The following is a 21,764-nucleotide window of genomic DNA, read 5'->3' on the forward strand; positions in this document are numbered from 1 at the left end:
CCACCCCTGTTAACAGCCCGCTCGTTGCCACTTGAGGCAAGATTCTCACCTTGATTCAGAGCAGGAGCAGCCCTGATCTTAGACCAATTGTTGGAAGTATGCAACAATTGTTGCTCCATTTTGTTGGTGATAATAAGCACTGTTCCCTCTAGCACAGTGCAGGCTAGAAGGGGGGGGGGCAGTGGAGGATTGACTGTTTGTGCCGGGACCCTTCAGAAGATTTTTTTGCAGGGGTGTCCAATGTGATCAAGTTATGCCACTGTTTTAAGTGGACACATAGCAGCACAGAGTGCACATAACTGGTAGGAAAAAGTGATTTTTGCAAAAAAATCCTCAAGCAGGTCAGCTGTAGCACAAAAACAAAACATACCATTTCCATAGTAAAAACCCTTGAGGGGGGCAAGGGAGGCTGGTGCCTGCACATATGAAAAGCAACTCTCTCTGTCTCTCTGTTTTACTATTCCGAGCTCAGCAAGACTGTGAGTGATGAATGGACACAAGACTGTCAATCAGTCTTGCTCTGCCACCTTATTGGTACAATGGTGTCTGGTGTCCTCCCAATGGTTCAGAAAGGAGGGGAGGGCAGTGAAAAGGCCAGGGAGACACTGTGTGCTCAGAATTATGGAATACACAAGTAGTAACTACCTCTAATCCCTCATTTGTGAATTTATCAGCCTAACCAGGAGTATTTATCATAACACGCCAGTGCTAGTCTGCAAGTGACATTTATATATGTGTGTGTATAGTGTGCTAATGCTGACTTTTTCCACATTCCAAATATGAGTCACATGTTTGTTATATAAACAGTTATACACTCAGTGCAAGCTCAACAGGCAGGTTCCCGGATAAATGTGGTACAGCCGGTACTGTTGCTGAGTTACAGGTTTGGTGTATTTGCAAGCAACAGCCATTTGATATAAAGAATGTGAGAGCAGTGAAGGAACAGGAACTGAAGAAGCAGTTTAAATCTTGTATGTGCTGTAAAGGGTTTGTCTGTTATGTAATGATGAGTGAAATTTTTCCCCAGCTTTCACTGTGAAAAAAATGCCCATTGTCTCCAATGGCTGCAAAAAAACGGTGCAGTGCGGTGAAAAAAATGTTGTGTGGTAGCTGTAATAATAAAACAGTACCTTGTACTTGATCCCAACTATGATATAATTAACCGCTGCTGGAGGCAAAACAATCCTATTGGGTTTATTTAAAGGACAAGGAAAGGCAAAGTCATTTGGGGGTGCCAAAATATGCACCCCTAAGTGACTTAGCCTTTCCTTGTCCTTTAATGTTTCAACTATTTCAGAGTGGAGTATGTAGATCCAAATTACAGAATGATTGCTTATCTGGAAAACCCCAGGTCTCGAGTATGCTGGATAACAGGTCTAATACCTGTATTTGCTCACGAATGTTCAATCTTTTTGTTGGGCTCTAGAGGGATCAGTCCACAACAGTTCACAAGTCTACAACAGTTCTCAGTACCCTTGCCACTTTAGAGTTTTTAACAAAGAGCCATCTGCTTTTTACAAGAACATTTAGGGAACATAGGCCACATAATAAAAGTAAATAAAAGTAAAAGAAACTCTTCTAATATTATCCTTTTTTATGTAAAATAAGTTTCAACTCATGGAAATAAATATAACCAGTAATCAGTGAAGACGTTTCTCTACTCATCTGAGCAGCTTCTTTAGTTCAACTGACTGGTATGGGAAGTCCATGTCATCTAAACTCATTCACTAATCCAATCACAATTAGGCATTGTAACTCTTTAGAGAAGTGACCCCTGACATTTACAGAGGTGTGACTGCTGTATGGTTACTGTGATAGAATTACATGATAGTCTGCCTTTAAAAGAATGAAGTGGAAATAAACCTTCAAAATTAATGGGTAGAATGCCATCCCTAAAATACTTAATTGTAGGGGTAACACCGATTCGGTTGCTGGTGTAGACCTTTCTGCTACTGCACCCCAAAAAATATAGGGCTGTTTTCACTGGACATTTTCAACACTGTTAATAAAATGTATAAGAGATGTATGGTACTAAACTAACCTTCACTTCTGTTATGTGAAAGTTTGTGGAGCTAGGCCATTTAGTTAATTATTTTGCTGTCTAAATTGCACTGTTCAGTTTAAAGGAGAACTAAACCCAAACAAATAAAATGCAACACCTTATACAAGGTGCAAGGCTGATAGACAGTTAAGAATTCAATGCCATTGACACACAAAACATGTGTTTAGTTCTCCTTCTGTGTGTACACAAATACTGTGAATATTGTTTATACCTTGTACTTGTGCTGGTATGCTGTTGTAATTCGTAAAAATAAACTTAATAAATGAGTCAGATTAATGAGTTTTTTTTCTTAACTATCCACAGTGCTGCACACACATTTATAAACTGGTCCTTAAATGTTGCCAAAATATTATTTTTGCTTATAAAAAAAATTAGAGTTCATAGTTGACATTCATTATAATTGCATCAAGTTCTCTTAACCTACCACTATTCACATATTTAGAAGACTCCCCATTGGTCAGAAGTCGGTAGTACACCTTATAACCTCATTTATGTAGTGTCATGTCCTTGGCCAATCCAACAGGCACTCGCCCCTTTAGGCACTAGCTGGAGTGCATGATGATGTTGCACTGCTTGTGTTTACACTTTTGCTTACTTTTTTGATGTGGGAATTAGGTTTTTAACCAACTGTTTGTACATTGGGAGCATGCTAGTTGTCCTGCCTGTCAGTCTTTTATAACAGATTTAAACAGATTAAATCAAACTTTCCTCGTACTAGGGTCACATTTAGCACCCACAATTACTGGGAATGTTGTGGGATGGGTGATCTTTTTTTAAGCACAAGAAAAAAAAGCTTGAGCTGCTTGAATGACAGAGAGAAGTCTGATGCATTATAAATGAAAGGAAAGGTGTCTACATAAAAGTAAATCATACTCACTCACAATTGATATCATTCAGGAGCTAATGACAGCTAGGAATATGCTGCTATAAAGGCCAGGATCTTTTATTTTTCCTAGATGCTTGACTTTGTTTTGTGACACTCCTTGCAAAAGGCAGTTTTAAACCAAATAACTATGCTCTGCGGCACCTCCACTGTAATGCAGTTGTATGTTTTATTGCTTTTCTTTGCAATATTTACTAACATTTAAAAGAATGGTAAGAGCCGTCATATAGAGAGAGGTGGGGAAAGACACCATTCATTAGCAGTGTTAGCAGTAACACTGATATCTGCCTATTTATTTATTGCTCTGGGTAAAGCTAATGTCACACATTAATGTTCCCATTATATTTAATAGGAATCACCATGAGTACAGCACATTTATGTGACTGCTGCCTGAAAATCTGTCTAAAAATCAATCAACAACAATTCCCACCTTATCATCGTTCTAAGCTCTCCCTAATCATGGCAAGAAAACAATGTGTGACAATAGTCTTTATGAAATTTGGTATATCTGTTGCTATTAGGGATGCACCGAATCCAGGGATCAGCCAGGATTCTGCCTTTTTCGGTAGGGTTTGGATTCAGGCGAATTCATGGTCCTGGCCGAACCAAATCCAAATCCTAATTAGCACAGCATATGCATATCTGAAGAGTTAAATGTCGCTGCGTTAAGTAGAAACTTTTTCGCCGCACGTGCACCACCATTTAACCCTTCCATATTCTAATCTGTATATGCTAATTAGGATTCGGTTCAGTATTCGGCGGAATCCCTAACAATGGATCCAGGGGTTCGGCCGAACCAAAAAAACTGGGTTCAGTGCATCCCTAGTTGCTATGTTTACATTAGATCTTGAGTTTTGCCACATTTATTCATCAGGAAGTAAACAACTATTCCCTAAGGGTGGTTCCAAAATGGTACTTAGTTCTGTTGTAGTGGCAGCAGGTACACTTGATACAAGTGTATTAGATAGGCCTAAGCAATACTTCAATCTTTACACTCAGAATACCACCAAACAATTGCTAGTTGGATAATAAAAAAAGGATAGAATTTGATGCCATTAATATTCCCCTGATCTACAGCTAGAAATGATATGCATTCAGTCACAACATATTATTTTCAGCGCACACATAACATCCAGTCTAAAGAAGACATTTACAGAGCGTATGAATGATTACATTCATTGTGTGGTTGAGCCAAAATGCTGTGTTTAGAAGAAAAATGCCTGCAATGTTGCACATTTCTTTATATTGTAAATCAGAGAACATTTGGGAAATGGCAACATTAGTATTTGGTATTGAGTCGTGGCTAAAAATTTTCACAAAATTAAAAAAGGAATGAGATCTTTTATCCAGAATGCTCGGGACATGGGCTTTTCCGGATAAGGAATCTTTCTGTAATTTGGGTCTCCATGCTTTAAGTCTCCTAGATAAACATTAAATAAATCAAAATGGATTGTTTTACCTCCAATAAGGATTAATTATATCTTAGTTGGGATCATGTACAATATACTGTTCCATTATTACAGAGAAATAGGAAATCATTTAAAACAATTTGAATTATTTGTTTAAAATGGAGTCTATGGGAGATGGCTGTCCAGTAATTAGGAGCATTCTGGATAACAGATCCCTTACCTGTACCATAATTCCATAATTTGACTTCAAAAACCTCAGTAAGGTCTAGTGAAAAGGTAAATATGCAATTTATACTTAAGGTTACAAACAGATAAGGCACAGAAGACAAGCTGGTATTATTTTAAGCAAGAGTTATAAATGCAGGAAAGATTGTGGTTAAGAATGGACTCAACCGTAGCACCCGAGCACCTTGTGTCAAAATAAACTGTGCTCCATCTGTATAAATAACGTCTACAATGACAAAACTGCAAACATTATCTATTACATCACCAAGCTTCGACATCACACAACATCCCCATAATATCAAGTTTTACAGTAAATTACTTAATTGTTGGAATTAGGATACTTTTGCTTTATTTCATAATTTATAACACATACTTCCAGACTGTAAGCTCCAGAGGGCAAGTTACTGGTTTCATGTCAGAATGTTTATATTTTGTGTTGCAGTTTTTTGCATATTCCCTCGCCCTGTCATATTACAATAGGTTTGCAGTTAAAAATAGAAAATGTGTAATGACAGCATTTGCATCATTATAAGAATTACTGTGTTAGCGTGTGAAGCTGTGAGACATTGCAGAATGATCTGTCTGCTAGAATCTAAGCCAAAAGGGCTGTTTTTCTGTAAGAGAGAAATTCCATCTGATTTTGTTTTCTAGTGAGGTCACTGATTTTATGAAGCCTAATTTAACACTGTAGTAAACAGACCCAGCTGACAATATTTATGTACATGACACATCATTTTTTTCAAAAGCAAGATGAAGTCCATTTGCCCATGAAAAAGAAATAGTGTCTACTCCATATATAGTTAAGGGATCCGTTATCCAGAAACCCACTATCCAGAAAGCTTTGATTATGGGAAGGCTATCTCCCATAGACTCCTTTTTAATTGAAAAATTTATTTTTTTTAAAATGATTCACTCTTTTTCAGAAATAATAAAACAGTACCGTGTCCTTTATCTGAACTAAGATATTATTAATCCTTATTGGAGGCAAAACAATCCTACTGGTTGTTGGTGTTTAAATGATTATTTAGTAGATTTAGGGTGAAGACACATGAAGCTACTAGTATGACATGATAAGTATAAAAAAGTAAGCCAAAATATATACAGAAGCTAAACAATTGGAAAACTATAGAAATTTACCACACTGATTTTTAATCAAAAAAATACTTGTCTACTAAAAAAGTGCATCAGGTCCATGAAAATCATCATATCATATGTACCAGACAAGTGTTATGAATATGAACTACTTTGGTACCCCAGGGTAAGGTTTGAGAAAAGGGTAGTGGCACATGCCCATGAATAATGGGATCAGATCCAACAGGTGCCCCCTTGTGTGGCCCCCATCTGTCTGGATGCTGTGACTCCTTACCTTTGTGTAAGATTTAAATGGTATCAGTACTGAGATTAACTGGCCCCCTGCATTGTTCAAGCATCAGATTCAGGCTCTAATCCCCTGCTTGTTCACAGCTGTAAGACCTCAGGCTCAGACTGTAAGTGCCTGCATTGTTCACCTGTTCACACCTTAACAGACTATAGGAGCAGCGCCAGTAATGTTGTACAGTACAAACTGTACACTGCCTGTGTAAGCCATATTCTGCCTGCCCTATGCTGCCTGTGTGTACCATACTCTGCCTGCCCTACCCTGCCTCTGTGTGCTATATGCCACCTGCCCTACCCTGCCTGTGTATGCCATACTCTGCCTACCCCACCTGTGTATGCCCTACTCTTCCTGCTCCGCTCTTCCCTGCCTGGGTGTGCCATACTCTGCCTGCCCTATGCTGCCTGTGTGTGCCATACTCTGCCTGCCCTACCCTGCCTGTGTGTGCTATATGCCGCCTGCCCTACCCTGCCTGTGTATGCCATACTCTGCCTGCCCCACCTGTGTATGCCCTACTCTTCCCTGCCTGGGTGTGCCTGGGTGTGCTGCTTCCCCTGTGGTGCGTTTCACCTGTGTTTGGCATTTACATGAACCTGTGTCAGTACAGGCACACATTTTGCTGTGCTACCCCTATTAATGTGGATATGGTCTTAACACTTTTGTGATAACATGTGTTTTAAAGTTTGTGTGGTTTAAAAAAAAGGTCAGAAAAATTCCCTACAACAATTTTCACCTTTTCCTCCATTTGTTCCCTTATCCTATTCTTTTCTATTAATACCCCCCTAAACACAAAAAAATCTATTTGTATTAAAAGTCAGGGAAGTTTGGACCCTGACCAACAATTAGTTACCACTACATTTATCAAGGAGCAGTAGCATAACTAGTTAGGACTAAGCAGCCTCCCACCAAAAACTTGGACCTGGCATGCACTCCTCACCCCCTACCCAGTTGCCTATGTGCAAAAGACGTCAACATTTAAACCAGCAGAAGGGTCTAGGGAGAGGGACTACAATACAGAAGAACCTGCAGTTCAAGTCCCCTGTCCCTTGGACCACCCACATGGTCTGCTGTATGCTCCTCAAACCACAGAGGGACCAGAATTCCTGCATATATAAATATAGGGCAGACAGACCCGAACTCACCTGTATTTTTTAAGGGGGTCACCCTGATTTAACCTTCTTCGCCTGGTCACCCGTAGTTACATGCCCATCACCAAGTGTTAATAATCTGGAACTGGTGGTGGGCCAGGGCAGAATAGGGGCATGGCTAGTAGTGGGCTGGAAAATCCAACATGTCCCTGAATTACTTTAGACCCAGGCAGGCATCTCTAGACATATCAATATCATCCCATTGTAATACTATTTCTTTTCCTTTTGGTTACTGATACAGGTGTTCAACTTGAGTTGCACATATATGTTCATAATGTACTATGGTTACGAAAACTTGAAATAAAACAAAAATTAAAAAACACTGATCTAGCTACACTCTCATTAGTTTCTCCTCTCTGTGATTCTTTTCATGCCATAATTATGCATCCAGGACAACTCAGCCCTGTGTATCTGAAGGTATTTACTTTTTGCCTATTGCTGTTAGCACGAACATCCAACACCAGTTACATTCACTCACTTTCTACATATTGTTATCCTCCATTTTAACTATGCATTTTAAAACCAATTAATACAGTTTTGTCTGTTCCCTTTTAACTAAATACTGATCAAAATAACTGCATGGCGATACAACCTTGTATCCTGTGTAATTTGGTGCCTGAAGGGTTTAGAAATGGGAAATTGCACCCACACAAATGTATTCTGAAACAATTTAAGGTTTCAGCTACTTCTTTCAATTAACTAACATTACCTACAACAAACTATAACTGTATAGGCATTTCAAATATTTGTAAAATAAGAAATGCTGGCTATTTGTCACAACTCTTACCAACCTTTCCCTTCCCACTAATTTAAAGTGAGGCTACTGATAGTATGTGATATGAAAATGTCTGCTGCTAGGTGAATCAACATATTTTTCTGTAGCCTAAAACAGTGGTGAAAAATGTATTGTCCTTAGATCTCTGGGCTTCAGCATCATTTCATTTAACAGGGCATCTTGTAATGAGTATAGGAGAAGCTATAATTTTTCAGCCACCCTGCTCACAATGTAAGATTTTTTCTACACTCCTCCTCTAACTCAGGGCCTTCAAGTCCATTTAATATTGTTTTCACACTTTAACCTTTTTCTATCTTGCTATGAGGTATCATTGTCTGTCACATTCTCTCCACTGTCCTTTCCCTTTATTTTCACTCCCTAGGCTCCCATTATTTTCTTTACATCCAGTTTAATATCTGACCTACCTCTATTCCACTTTGCTCCTCTCAAGGGTTGTGTCTCCCTTTGATTTTCTCTGACCATAGTCATGTTAACATTTTGTCATAACCCCGTTTCTTTATTCTGTGCTTGACCCCATCTATTCTGCCCCTGATTTTCTAAGTAAGCCCCCTTATTGAACATGTTACACCTTATTTTATCCCTAGCACTTACACTCTCTTTTACTATGTATCCCCTTTCTTTATGCTATGTGCCCTTGAATTTTGCTGTTCTTATTTTTTGTTATCAAAGCTGTGTGTTTCTGCCTTTAGCACATTTATGTGCCAGGCTGTTGTGCCATCTCCAAGGTCAGCTTACTACCTGGCATCTCATTGAGTGTGAAAGCACTTCTCTAAGCAAAGAGTTACTAGTATCAGCACTGCAGCTAAGACCATTATTTTATCATACTGTATATAAATGTGAGTGTGTACAAGCAGTAATATGTATTTGTCTACGTAGTGCTAACATTTCACTTTTTATTCTCAAGCAATATTATGTTATCTTATTCTAATGCTGTATCAATGAAGTCAATGGGGCTCGTTTATGTCTGCAAGCACAGTGGGTAACTTGCACTTTTCCCCACAGTGAGTTGCACCTAAAAACACTTTCATTAGACATACCTGCATCAAAACACACTGCTTACACTTCCGTATAGTTATGATTGGTGCCATTTAGTCCTTTCTCGCTTCATTTCCAAATCGGGTACTGCCATGCCTATTGACAAATGGGAACCCTAAAGCTACTGCCACCTCCTGATCAGGTGGTAGCTCCAGGGCTCCCTCAGTACCCTGCGTCAGTAATCCCAGCACACTTGTGCCAAAAGAATAGGGTACACACATCACTCGCATACCAAACATCACTGATTTAGAAAATCTTGCAGATTGAGAAAATATTCTAAATATTCATTGCATAATTTGCAACATAGCACACATGCAGGTGTGTCCATTTTGGCATATCAGATGCAACTGTTGTAGGCACAGTGCAATTGTATGAAAAGAATTGCACATTTGCATCTGCAATGACATCTAAATTCTGGGGAAATTGGTGCATTGCGGAAAAAAAGTTGATTGTGTTCAAAATTGCAGTAAGTACACTGCGCCTAGGTAAGTGAATGCACCCTTATATTTGTTTAGAAAGTAAATCTATTTGTTTAGAAGGTATGCTTACAGCATTATAATTTTTTCCCTTCATCTATGTTATATATCTATGATATATAATATCAAGTAGCCACACTTTCCCTCTCAAGAAACTCTTTAAGGCAGTCAACTACTAAGCCCAAACCATATCCACGGCAGCAAATTAGTGAATGAGGGCTAATTAACTGTGATGGTGATATTTGTTGTCAGGTAACAATACTGGCAAATAAGTACTACTGAAAAAAAGAGCACAGAAATAACTGTATGCTACACTGAGTAACTCATGCTAAAAATGTGTATGGCAAATAAAGTGTTTAGGAAGTGGTTAATGTTATAGTGGAAATGAGTGCATAATGGAGCTATACTCTGTGTTTAGTTTATGTGCTTTGCAGGGATGATTCTGGATAATGGAAGGCCAGAGTTAAGGAGGCACTGTTTCTGTATAGATGCTTCAGCAATCGGATTTGTTCAGTTAGTCTAAAAGATTTGGCAAGAATATAGTGAATATTTTCTGTAACTGAGAGAAAAGATGAATGGATTATCTGTATTTCATTTCAGTAGTCTTACTAAAATCCAAATCACTTGCTAAATCAGGAGAAGTTATGAAAAACCTTATTTAATCCAATTCCTTCCTGACTGAAAGGTACAAACAAAGAAAATATGGCTATTTGCCCTTCTGTGTGTTGTCAGTTCTATTTTCTCTTCTGCATGTTGCCCTTCTGCTTCATCTCTCTATTCATCCAAGAGATGGAATGCTCATTAACCCTGACCTGAAGGCATGCTCATTAACCCTATTGTAACAGCATGCAATCTTCTTCCTATAACTTTGCCTTTACCATTATTTCCCTTTGTCTCTCAAGCAACTACTAAAACACTCTTCCATGCTTTATCCTCTCTTGTCTAGCCTACTGAAATCTTCTACTATCTGACTTTCCAGACTCTCGCCTCCTGTCCACAGGAGTTCTCCATCTTGGATCTTCTTTTGAATGTCAGGGACATGCTCAATGTGCTCTGGACCACTGTTGAGAATCCAAGCTTAAAAGTCTCTGACATCACCATTCAGTAAAATGAGGTTATTATCCAGTAAAATGAGGTCATTAGAAGCTGACGGACAAGGCTGAATATTACAATTTCATGCAGAATGGATGGCTTTCTGAGCTGCCATGTAATGTAAATCCAAATTATTAATTAGCTGTGGATTGTGACATTTATATTCTATATATACAGTATATTGTGCGCTGGCCCCTAATCTCTGCATAAGCAGTGAATCAGCTGAAAAGAAGATGGGGGGCTACTGGGTGCATCTTTGGAGGCACAGATCTTCCCTGCTAAAGGGCTGTAATTGCCTTGGGCTGGTACAGAATCTCAAAACTTTAGGTGTTGCATTTATAGCCTACTACTTTGTTAAGATGTAGTACTCCTTTAAACTTTCCTTTTAGAATCCTCTTTCTGCGTAAAATAGAACCCATTTCTCTGTAATTAAAATCCTTATTATGGCTACACTTTCCCTCCTGAACCACTAGCACAGTATGTGATCAGTCTTGGCACTTAGTGGAAACTTCCCCAACTATTGTGTATATCAGTACTTATTACCCTTCTGTTTGTCTCTGTAATTATCTATCCATTATTGTGAGTTGTAAAGGGCAGGGGCCTTCTTCCCCTCATGTCTTTTAAAACCTGGCACATTGTGGCATTATGTATATTTATTTCTTTATACAATGTTTGCTGCCCTACCTATACCTTCTCCCTTCTTTTGGCACATAATTGCCTTTTTCTACTTTCCACTAATTAGATACCATTACAAATTCCTCTCACTGGCAGGGGTTGAAATGAATAAATTTCATTACAGCTGTTAGGGCCACCTCTTTGATTGAGTATCAATAAATTGATAATTGTGTGTTCTCCCAGAATTTTGCAGAAATATCATTGGTAACTGTAAACTGTTTTCTCAATCTAAAATACAAGTGAGGACCCAGTATGAATAGTTAGGTAGAATAGCTAGATTTAGCTCTATTTTCTGACAGTACTTTCATTACTTGCAAGGTATGACTACCATATCCACAGCTATAAGATCTAACATCCACCTGTATACATAAAGTAGGTATTTAGGCTAAACAAATCAACTAAAATTAGGAGCAATTAGCTATTCCGCCCCTTCAGTCTCTCCATTTTGGCCTGGTGTTCTGGATTGTACTGTTTGTACCTGCATGTATGTACATGAATAGCTTAGTGCTTTCTGAATCTGCTTGCTCTCTTTCACATGTGTGTCCTCAATAATGAATATACTTTGTCAGCTAGAATGTTCACTACCTTCATCAAAAAGGACTGTATTGTTAGTAGCCTACCACAATTCATAGAAAACAACAGAAAGAAAGTCTGTGCAAATGAAACTGAGAAGTGAATTGTTCAAAAAATCAGCTATGCAAAGGCACTATTTTATAGAGTAACTGAGCATACTCGCTGAATTCAGATTTTACATATTCCAAAGAGTTATGATTTCAGTTCCACTTAGAAACATAAGGCAATAGCACACTGGATTATTTTGGTCTTTATTAGCTCTTTGGGCTAAATGATTAAACACAGGGAGTTTAATACTGAAATCTAATACATCTTCCAGAACCCCAAAGTATTGCAAAGGCGATACTAGTAAATGCTGCTTGTACAAGCGCTATTCCCTTTATAAAGCTATGACTATAAATGATTTATTAAGTAATCTAAAACCTGTGTCTTTTGATTGCCACATATATTTAACAACCAAAAACCTTTCATTATTGCATTTCTACATTCTCTAAATTCTAGAAAGTGCAATAAATGAAATGTGAACATTTTATAAAAATAATAATAGCAGCTGCTTAGCACTTCTCTGGCAAAATTAACTCAAAGTGCTGTGCATAATGACTATAATAAAACAGCATTACATGCAATCGATTATTTAAAAATGCTTGTAAATAAGAATATTTTTAGAGGTTTCAAATGAAGGTGTTTCTCTAAAAATCTATGGCAGTAAAATCAATAGTTAAGCTGAAGGCTTGACCTGCGGATCGGTGTACTGTGAGGATGGTGAGTAGACACCTTGTTGCTGACCTTAGAGTGTGTGAGGGTAAATGAGTGGATAAGTCCCTCTAACAGCTCAGCCCTTGCTGCTCAGGAGCTTTACATATTAGCAGATTGATCTTGAAGTCAATTAGATATTTTACATGGAGTTATTGAAGTAAGTAGCTGTGATACGGCTTGTGTTGGACTGCTTAGTTAATAGACTGATGGCAGTTTTAATGCTTGCAGAGATGTTTCTGTAAACTAGAGATTTCAGCCCTTATTGCTGCACACTCTTTCCTAATAAACTCCCAACACATGCCGGTCCAAGGCACATACCAGGCCTTATGGCATAAAGCCAGAGAAAATGTAAGCTCAGTTCTAATGTCACCATATTCTAGATAGGTCAGGCGCTGCTTACTTATATGACAGAAGGCCCAAATTAGTTTTGGAAAATAATAGTATACTTCATATTATCCAACTACAGAGATCTATACATACCAGAAGAAAAATGTAAAGCAAATGTTTAGAAATACCACTTCCTATAATAGCCCTGAAGCTATAAGCTGACAATTTAGGGAACATTTATCAATGTGGTTAACTGTCAACCAACTGTCAGTATGGCAGAATTTAATTGACCTTTTTCTTGCACACCAAATAAGTGCCACACGGTTGTTCTTGGTGGCCACCTTGACTGTTGTGAAACTTTACAAGAACTCATGCATATAGAACTAATGTTTGTCTCTACAAATCTCTCTTTCTACAGAATAGTATCCTTAGCATTGTGCTTACATTAATGTAAGACTTGATAGAAAGCAGTTGCCATGCTACATACAGTTATTAGAAGTTTGTATAGAAGAAAACCTTAAAAAAAATCTTCTTGTGTTAAATTTCACTTCCAAAGAAGTCCGGTACTTAGGAAAGCTTCTACTGTACATAAGCATTTAAAACTACCAGGGGAAACATCAAACTGACCATCTTGAGGGCAGATTAATGACCTGTTTTGCTTTCCTATTATTAAGCCATTTAAATACTTTTTGAGATAACAGTAGTTGGATCCCCTGGGCTGAAAAGGCTGTCATTCAGCTTTGTAGTTTAAGAGATTCTGTATGAAAGTATTAAGCAATTTCTTCCCTTAAAACACTGTCTTGTAATTGTGTATTCCTTATTCAGTTATTAAATTTAACGGTTAGTTTAGATATATAAACAGTAAGGCCAGTGCTAGAACAAAGGTTTTGGCACTGAATAATCTGAATATAAATTGTTTGTAAATGATCAGATTAACTCAAACTATACATAGAATTGGGATGAAGGGTATGTAAAGCAGTTAACTACAATGGGGCCTTGCTGGGTATAGGATTTTGGAGTATCTGGTACATATTCTGTCTCCTGCTCCACATACCCATAGCCACCTCCCTTCCTACCATTCTTTCCTTCCAAGTCCCAGATTTCCTTGTGAGCTCACTGTGAAGCTTATATCAACTATTCTGAAATGTAAATAAAATGTTACCCTCGTTGTACTATGTGTAGACAAGAAAGATATGTGACAGGTTGTATAATCATGAATACCAAAAGGCCTAGGGGCCCATTTACTTACCCACGAACGTTCTGACGGCGTCCGAATGCGTTTTTTTCGCAATGATCGGTATTTTGCGATTTTTCGGAAAATTGTCGCGACTTTTTCGTAGCCATTACGAATGTTTCGCAAAATGTCGCGACTTTTTCATAGCCGTTACGAATTGCGCGAAAAGTCGCGACTTTTTCGCAGCTTTCGTGACGAGTACGAAAGATTCGGATTCATTCAAGCTTTAGTATGGTGACTTTTCTTGGGCCAGGTTGGAGCTGCAGGGTGCCATTGAGTCCTATGGGAGGCTTCCAAAATCATGCTAAGTCTGAAAGTTTCGCCCGCCGCTTACGAGCGCTCAATACGAAAAAGTTGCGACAAGATACAAGCAAATCGTAATGGCTACAAAAAATTTGCGACTTTTCGCACAAGTCGTATTGGTTACGAAAAAGTCGCGACAATTTCCGAAAAGTCGTAATGTTCGTTTTCCAATCGGAATTTTTCCAATTCGGATTCGAATTCGTGTCTTAGTAAATCAGCCCCCTAGTCTAATGCTTATCTTAAAGGAGCAGTTCAGTGTAAAATTTTAAATGGGCAAAATAGATAGACTGCACAAAATAAAAAATGTTTTCAATATAGTTAGTTAGGCAAAAATGTAAACTATAAATGCTGGAGTGGACAGATGTCTAACATAATAGCCAGAACTCTACATTCTCTACATTCTCCTTTACAGGAAATAGAGTTCTGGCTATTATGTTAGACATCTGTCCACTCCAGCCTTTATAGATATATATTATAGATATATTACAAATATTTTTTTTATTTTGCACAGTCTATCCATTTTACCCATATTCATTTTTACACAAGATTATGCTACACGTTTTTCTGTCCCCTAAAATATTTTGATGAAACATTAAAGCAGTGCCTACACGTTTTAAAGAAAGATTCACTAGTAAAATGAATAGAAAATTAAAAAATGAGATGGTTTTTTAAAAGCCCACATGAGAATAATATGTTCACTGGGGAAGTGCCAAGTTCCTAGGCACCCACCTCTCTACACTAGGCTGGCACTTCTGTTCTTGATTGTTCTACATGACCTCACCAGTTTTAAGATGTAAGGTGTAAGGTATATTTTTACATTTTGTGTTCATGGCGTATTTGTTTTTTGTGATTTTCACGGTTTTGACACATAATAAATTGTAAAAAAAAAATTTTTTCAGTAAAACAAATCTTAATTATAAGCACACAAAAAAAATATGAATCATAGAAAATAAAATATGACCACTGATATATGTGGGCCTTAATAAGCATGTGAAATAAAAGTTACTTAATAAATTCAGTAAAAAACTGTATTTCAGCAGCATAAAAATGTAGCATAATGCAAATAAATGGACTAAGCTATACAGAGACCATTAATGCAAGGAACAAATAGGGCAAACACTCTATAATATTTGCATCATTGTCTTGCACTAAAGGGATTTATTTATGGTAAAGTGCTGCATAACTTGCTGGTGCTATATAAATAAATGATGATGATTTATTTTATTCCCACTGCTATGTTCTCACTAACTAGATTTAAGCTTCAGGACATTCTTATTGTTGTTTCTAAATGTCTCATATCTGTCAACACCTGTTGAATATTTTGCTGGTTTTGGCTTTTGCTGCACCTTTTGAGAAGTAATTCATGCATCTACTACTCTTAGCATAATGAGCCTATTTATAATTTACTGCAACAACCTACTTGGAATTGCTGTAAATATTTAATTTTTCTCTAACTCTGCAAACAAAATTCTTATGGATTCTTATATGTTATTTGACAAATAGATTTATGTGAGATCCTACTTCCTATTCAGAGGCATTTATGAGAAGGAAGGGAAGGGGAAAGAGGAAAAGGACATGATCAATCAGTAATTGGAGCTGACCTGATATGGGAAAGATGCAGGTCTCACATCAGCCACAGAGGTGAGGTCTCTGTTTGCCCATTTTAATATAACCCAGTAAGCCATTTGTCTGTTATTATATCTAACGTTGCACCATTACATGAGAGATTGATTAGCACTGAGTTTAGGAAAGGGGAAAGAAAGAAGGAATGTTCTGATGTTAATCATGTCTATCACACAAAGGGGCAGTATACCCCCTTGTTCAACTTTAAACTAGATTACCATTACACAACCCTGTTCCTTCACCCTTTCTTGTCACTGTTTTGTTAGTAGGGGGCACAGTTACTAATCCACGAACGGTCTGAAGGCGTCCGAATGCGTTTTTTTCGTAATGATCTGTATTTTTGCGACTTTTTCGTCGACTTTTTTGCATATTTTTCATTGGCGTTGCGAAAAAATCGGATTGGTTTTTCTGGCGTTTACAATTGCTCAATAGGAAAAAATCGTGATGGCGACGAAATAGTCGCGCAAAATACAATAAAGTTGCGACGGTGACGAAAAAGGCGCACAAAATACGAAAAAGTCGCGACGGCGACGAAAAGACGGCGACATTTTCATTTCCAATCCGATTTTTTCCCATTCGGGATTCGGATTCGTGGATTAGTAAATGTGCCCCTAGGTGTCCATTATGCAGGGGTTTCCTGTGTTCTGGTAATTTAATTATCCATCTTGAATGGACCATACATGGAGTAGCTTCAATATCCCTGTTGGCCCTGTTTAGTCAGAGAAGTGCCAAAATCATAACCTTTTGTGATTAAAATAACAAGCATAAAGTATTTTTAGCACAAGACCTGTGCATTGAACTCATGTTGAACAAGGGGTTATACTGTTTCTTTGATATGTCCAGAAAGGAAAGCTTTGCCCACTGCAATAAAGATTTTTTAGATGTTAGATATTCTTCTATGTTAATATAGCTAGATAACCCCTCCACTTAGAACAACTAGACACCTATGGTGAGTTGCAGTATCTAAGAATACCTTGGACCAGTGATCCCCAACCAGTGGCTCGTGAGTAACATGTTGCTCACCAATCCCTTGGATGTCGCTCTCAGTGCCCCCAAACCAGGTAGTTATTTTTGAATTCCTGACTCTGGAAAAAATTTTTGGTTGGATAAAAACAAGATTACCTACCAAATAAAGCCCCCTATAAGCTGATAGTGTGCATATAGGCTACCTAATAGCCAATCTTAGCGCTTATTTGGCACCTCTATGAACTTTTATGATCCTTGTGTTGCATTTACAGTCTTTTTACATTTGACTGTGGCTCACGAGTAAGAATGTTGGGGACCCCAGCCTTGGACTCATAAGTTGATATGGAGGAAATTTGAACAAAAGTATGTATTGATCTTAACGAATAAACTATGACAGAGTTTGTATTATGTTACATCCCTTGGAAAAATTAGTAAATTTAATAAGATGTGTAAGAGTCACCTTTTATGTGGAATGAAACCTCCCAGCCTCATCAAATCCCCTATTGGCGCACTATTGTAACTTAATACTTCAGTCTTATTCTGATCTCTATATCAGTGAGAAATATTAAAGGTTTCTGCAAATAATTTTTAATCAAGTGAGGCCCTCCAGATGTTGATGGCCACATAAATGCCCCAAATCTCTGCAAGATCACATTTTATAATAATCTGCCCCCCAAAAATGAAAATAAGGATAACTGATATATGGCATATAAAATTTGGAACCACAGTGATTTTGATTAGGGCTGTTCAACATAAGGCTTTTGAGCCAAATGTGGACTTCCAAGAATTTTTTTATGGTCTGCTCAGGGGCTCTGTGCATGATATCATGATCTCATACATTATGACGCAACAACATAATTGTAATATAATCCAACAGTCAGGCATGTGGTATAACAGATAACCATCCCAGTACATACAAAAAGTTGAACACTGAATCATGGAATCCTTTGAATTGTTCAATGACTTTCTGCATTATCATTTCATCTTTGACTATTTGACATCCTTTATCTGACAGATATTACAATGCAGAAACACTGCTTGACAGTAATGCCGCTTGAATATCTGATATCCATGCTGTCTGCTTTTGTGCAAAGAAATGATAGGGACCTGCATTATGAATAGCACAAATGGCTACAGCTATTTTAGACAAGCGCATTAGTTTAGATTCCAGAAGTTTTTATCATTGCTCAATGTCTCATTTTAGTTTTTTATAGATTGCAGCACAGTCTATTAAAAAACATATTATTCTTAACACCGAGTCCAATTGATTGGTCTGTTATGTGTTTGGCTTGTAGATGAACAAATAATAGTCCATGCAATGGATAAATACATTTTCTGCAGATGTTACCAATCACACAAAACACCTCCTTAAATGGAAACCTTTTGCTGTTGTAAACTCATGCTATGCTTTTACATAACAGAGTACAATTAGAGAGAACAACACTAAAGTGAGGTTTTTAGTATACTGGGCCCTGTCTGTTAGGGCTTATACTACCAGTGTAAAGTCACATTGTAACAAGGTAATGTGTCTGCTAGTTAATGCAATCAATCACTTATTGCTTCAGTAGGTCACCATTTACGTACGTGGCATATTACAATGCCAAACAGAGTTTATGGCTCTTGCTTTGTAAACATGAATGGAAAAATAATCTTTTATATAAAAATAACATATTTAAAAAATATTCAAAAATATGAAACTGGTTTAAAGGGCAAATTCACCTTTATATTAACTTTTAGTATGTTATAGGGTTACCTGTCTTGATTATTTCTTTTGAACATTTTTTGCTATGCTGTCTCCTTCTAGCCTGCAAATAAAAATCGTAGCTGGGGGGTCACTAACCTCTGAAACAAAAACATTTTATGGTTATTATTACTTTTATTGTTTCTATTTTGGTCCTCTCCTTTTGATCTTCCATTCTGCCAAGCTAACATCAAATTGCTGCCTGGCTGCAAGGTAAATGAAGCCCTTACAACAAGATAGCAGTTGAAATCTGACAGTTGCAGAACAAACTATGTAAATATTTAAGAAACCACAAATTAATAAAAGTAAAAAACACAAATTGTCTTGAAATACTATTGTCTACATCATACTAAAAGTTTACTGTATGGTGAACTGCCCCCTTAAGAAAATACATTTTAAGATGGAACATATGTGTCCTGTGTTTTTAAGCAGAATTGATATATACATTTAGTGTAAATAACATATATTGACATTTGAAACCAATTTTCCAACTAGCCGCACATGCTTTCCTCTCACTTCTAAAATAAATGTAAACTAAACTTTAAACAACTCTGTGCATTCCTTGACCCATTCTAGTGCACAATGGGTTAAATACATAGACTGTATTTGTAAAAATTAAATTTGTAAAATGGTGTGTAATGAACAGAAAACATATATATTTCAATAATATCAAACAACACTTTCTGGATAATCCTTCTAGATATATAGTAATATTATTTATTACCTTGATACAAGATGATATATTCACAACATAAATCCAAATCTAATTAATGTGAATTTCATTTGAACATAACTACATTTTGCATTCATCCTGAAACTGCAGCCATACTTTCCATGAGGTCATTAGGAATGGACAAAGGCTTCACAATAATCATACTGATTATATTGATTACACATTATTTGGATCTGTGCAGCTTTGCACTAACTCACCCAAAGGAATTAAACATAAATAAAAAGCAGAAATATAAAGCAATTGTAAAGGAAGTTGTGCTTGCCTATATAAACGAGTTTTACAGCAATGTGTAGCGTTTTAAGGTTTTAAATGTAATGCACATGCCTTATAACACATTTACCGCTCCCGTTTTACTGGTGCACATTTGGGATATTTCTGGGAATAATACATGTTCCCGACTAATATTTAACAATACGGATTTAACGCTGTTTATTTTCATTGATCCTCGAAGCTTCTGTCTATTACTCATTTGAAATCTACGTGTCCAGTCTCATTTCAGCATCTGTCCAGTGAGACTGAATTCCTGTCACATATATAGCAATTTCATACTCAGTCGTAGCTGACCTGTTTAAGATAATTAGCATCTCCTCCCTTCAGAGCTGACAGCATCATGAGCTTTAAGGCATTCCCACACATGCTGTCCAGCCTGGAGTCATTTATTTGATTTTTTTTATAAGAAGACACAAGACAGGCATTTCATATCACTAATATATATAGCATAATATGGTATTTAGTATGTACTAGTCAAATAAAACCTTGGGTGCCTAAACTATCAGCAAGTGTGCTGAGGATCTCTCTGGCATGCAGCAGGTTAAACTGCTCATAAGTGATATAACTGGTTATATCCTGTTAATACCTTACAAGCAAGTATAGGTTGCTTTCTCGGATGAACAGTTATACATAGCGCTATACTATCCTTATTCACTCTGCCCTAACTGCCTGTTCCATACTGCTGATTCTTTAAACGGAACACATTTTTGCACATTTCAAATGTATCTTTTATGCAGCAGAACCAATGAAGTGAGGTGCAAATTATCACCTGGTTATTTTATTATTTTCACCAAAACAAAACCATGCACAAATCTGTCTGGGTCAGAGTTTTGGGTATTCCCCACCACAATTCATCACACTGGAAAATCCACCTTCTATAGCAACGGAGCTGTCCATGGTGCTTAGCAGTGAAGGCAATTCCTACTGTATGTATGGACAGAAACCCCGAGCTAGGATCATGTGCAGGAGATCACGAACAGGCACACATCACATTTAAACCCCCTTTCCTCCCGCAACGTGAAACTATCAGTGCATCATTAGATTTTAATTTGCTAAAGAATCTGCTAGCATTCCTCACACAGCCTTCCATCTCTTGCTAAAGCAGGGCAGCATTCTATACACACTCATCCACAACGAAAACTGCTCTGAGTCTATGTGCATTTAGTATACCTCTGCATGAGATGACCCTGCATTAGATGACACGTTCCCTGTTATTGCACATTCTGTTATAAATCCCTGCCATAGCATGGCATGCATAAGAGCACTATAACAGGCATGCCCCCTTTAAACCCATTGCATAGTATAAATACAGAACGATACAGTACCTTTCATCCAGTCTACTACTTGCTTGGGGCTCCACTTGCTAATAGGTTCCATTACAAGAGCCATCACCAGATTACTTTATCAGTCACCCAAATGAAGCAAAATATGGGAAATATTTTCAGAGCATGGCTGTAATGGGAGATCAGTAAGGATCTTATATTGCAGTCTAAAGCCAAGATGTTGCTTTGTCCCTCCAGGATTCGCCTGCACTGATTCAGTAATGTATAAAATTACACTGCTTGATCAGTTCAAGCACCTCCCCCACTGCACACTGCCTGCAACACACACTGAAGAACACAGATTCAGGAAATGGTGCAGTACAGTATATATATATATACACACACATGCTTCTTCTAACCCCTGCTTCTGCTAATCTCATTACACTACTATACGGCAGCATCAAACCCCAACCCCAAATGTCTATAAAATACAGCTGCCTAATTTTAGCATCCTTTCAGGAATCTCCATTTCAGCTGCTCAGATATTAATTCCTATCAGTCAGCTCAACTCCTCGTTCAATCACAGAAAATACCCTACTTAGCTTCTGTTTCTGCATACTGAGGCTGAGGATGTAGTAAAATGAAAAAAGCCCCGTGCTAGGAATTATATAGATTTATTAAGTTCCCTTTAGAAAAAAGATTCTTATAAATGATAGCAATAGAACAATCTTTTTTAAAAAGTTGTAAAATTAGTTATTTCTCGCTTGCACAGAAAATATAACTTAGGTTTGTACTACAAT

The 21,764-nt window shown here is 37.5% G+C and overlaps 1 protein-coding gene across 1 annotated transcript in view; it reads right to left on the reverse strand.

Annotated features, from left to right (window-relative positions):
- Window positions 1-21,222, reverse strand: part of LOC100488567 (connector enhancer of kinase suppressor of ras 2) — a 276,323-nt gene extending 255,101 nt beyond the window's left edge. The window contains exon 1 of the mRNA XM_031891318.1: window positions 21,028-21,222. Within this exon, the coding sequence (XP_031747178.1) occupies window positions 21,028-21,091 (64 nt within the window). The 5' untranslated portion in view covers window positions 21,092-21,222. The remainder of the gene's footprint in view (window positions 1-21,027) is intronic.
- Window positions 21,223-21,764: the final 542 nt, after the last annotated feature.

This window comes from Xenopus tropicalis, chromosome 8 (assembly GCF_000004195.4).
Source record: "Xenopus tropicalis strain Nigerian chromosome 8, UCB_Xtro_10.0, whole genome shotgun sequence".
Lineage (NCBI taxonomy): Eukaryota > Metazoa > Chordata > Amphibia > Anura > Pipidae > Xenopus > Xenopus tropicalis.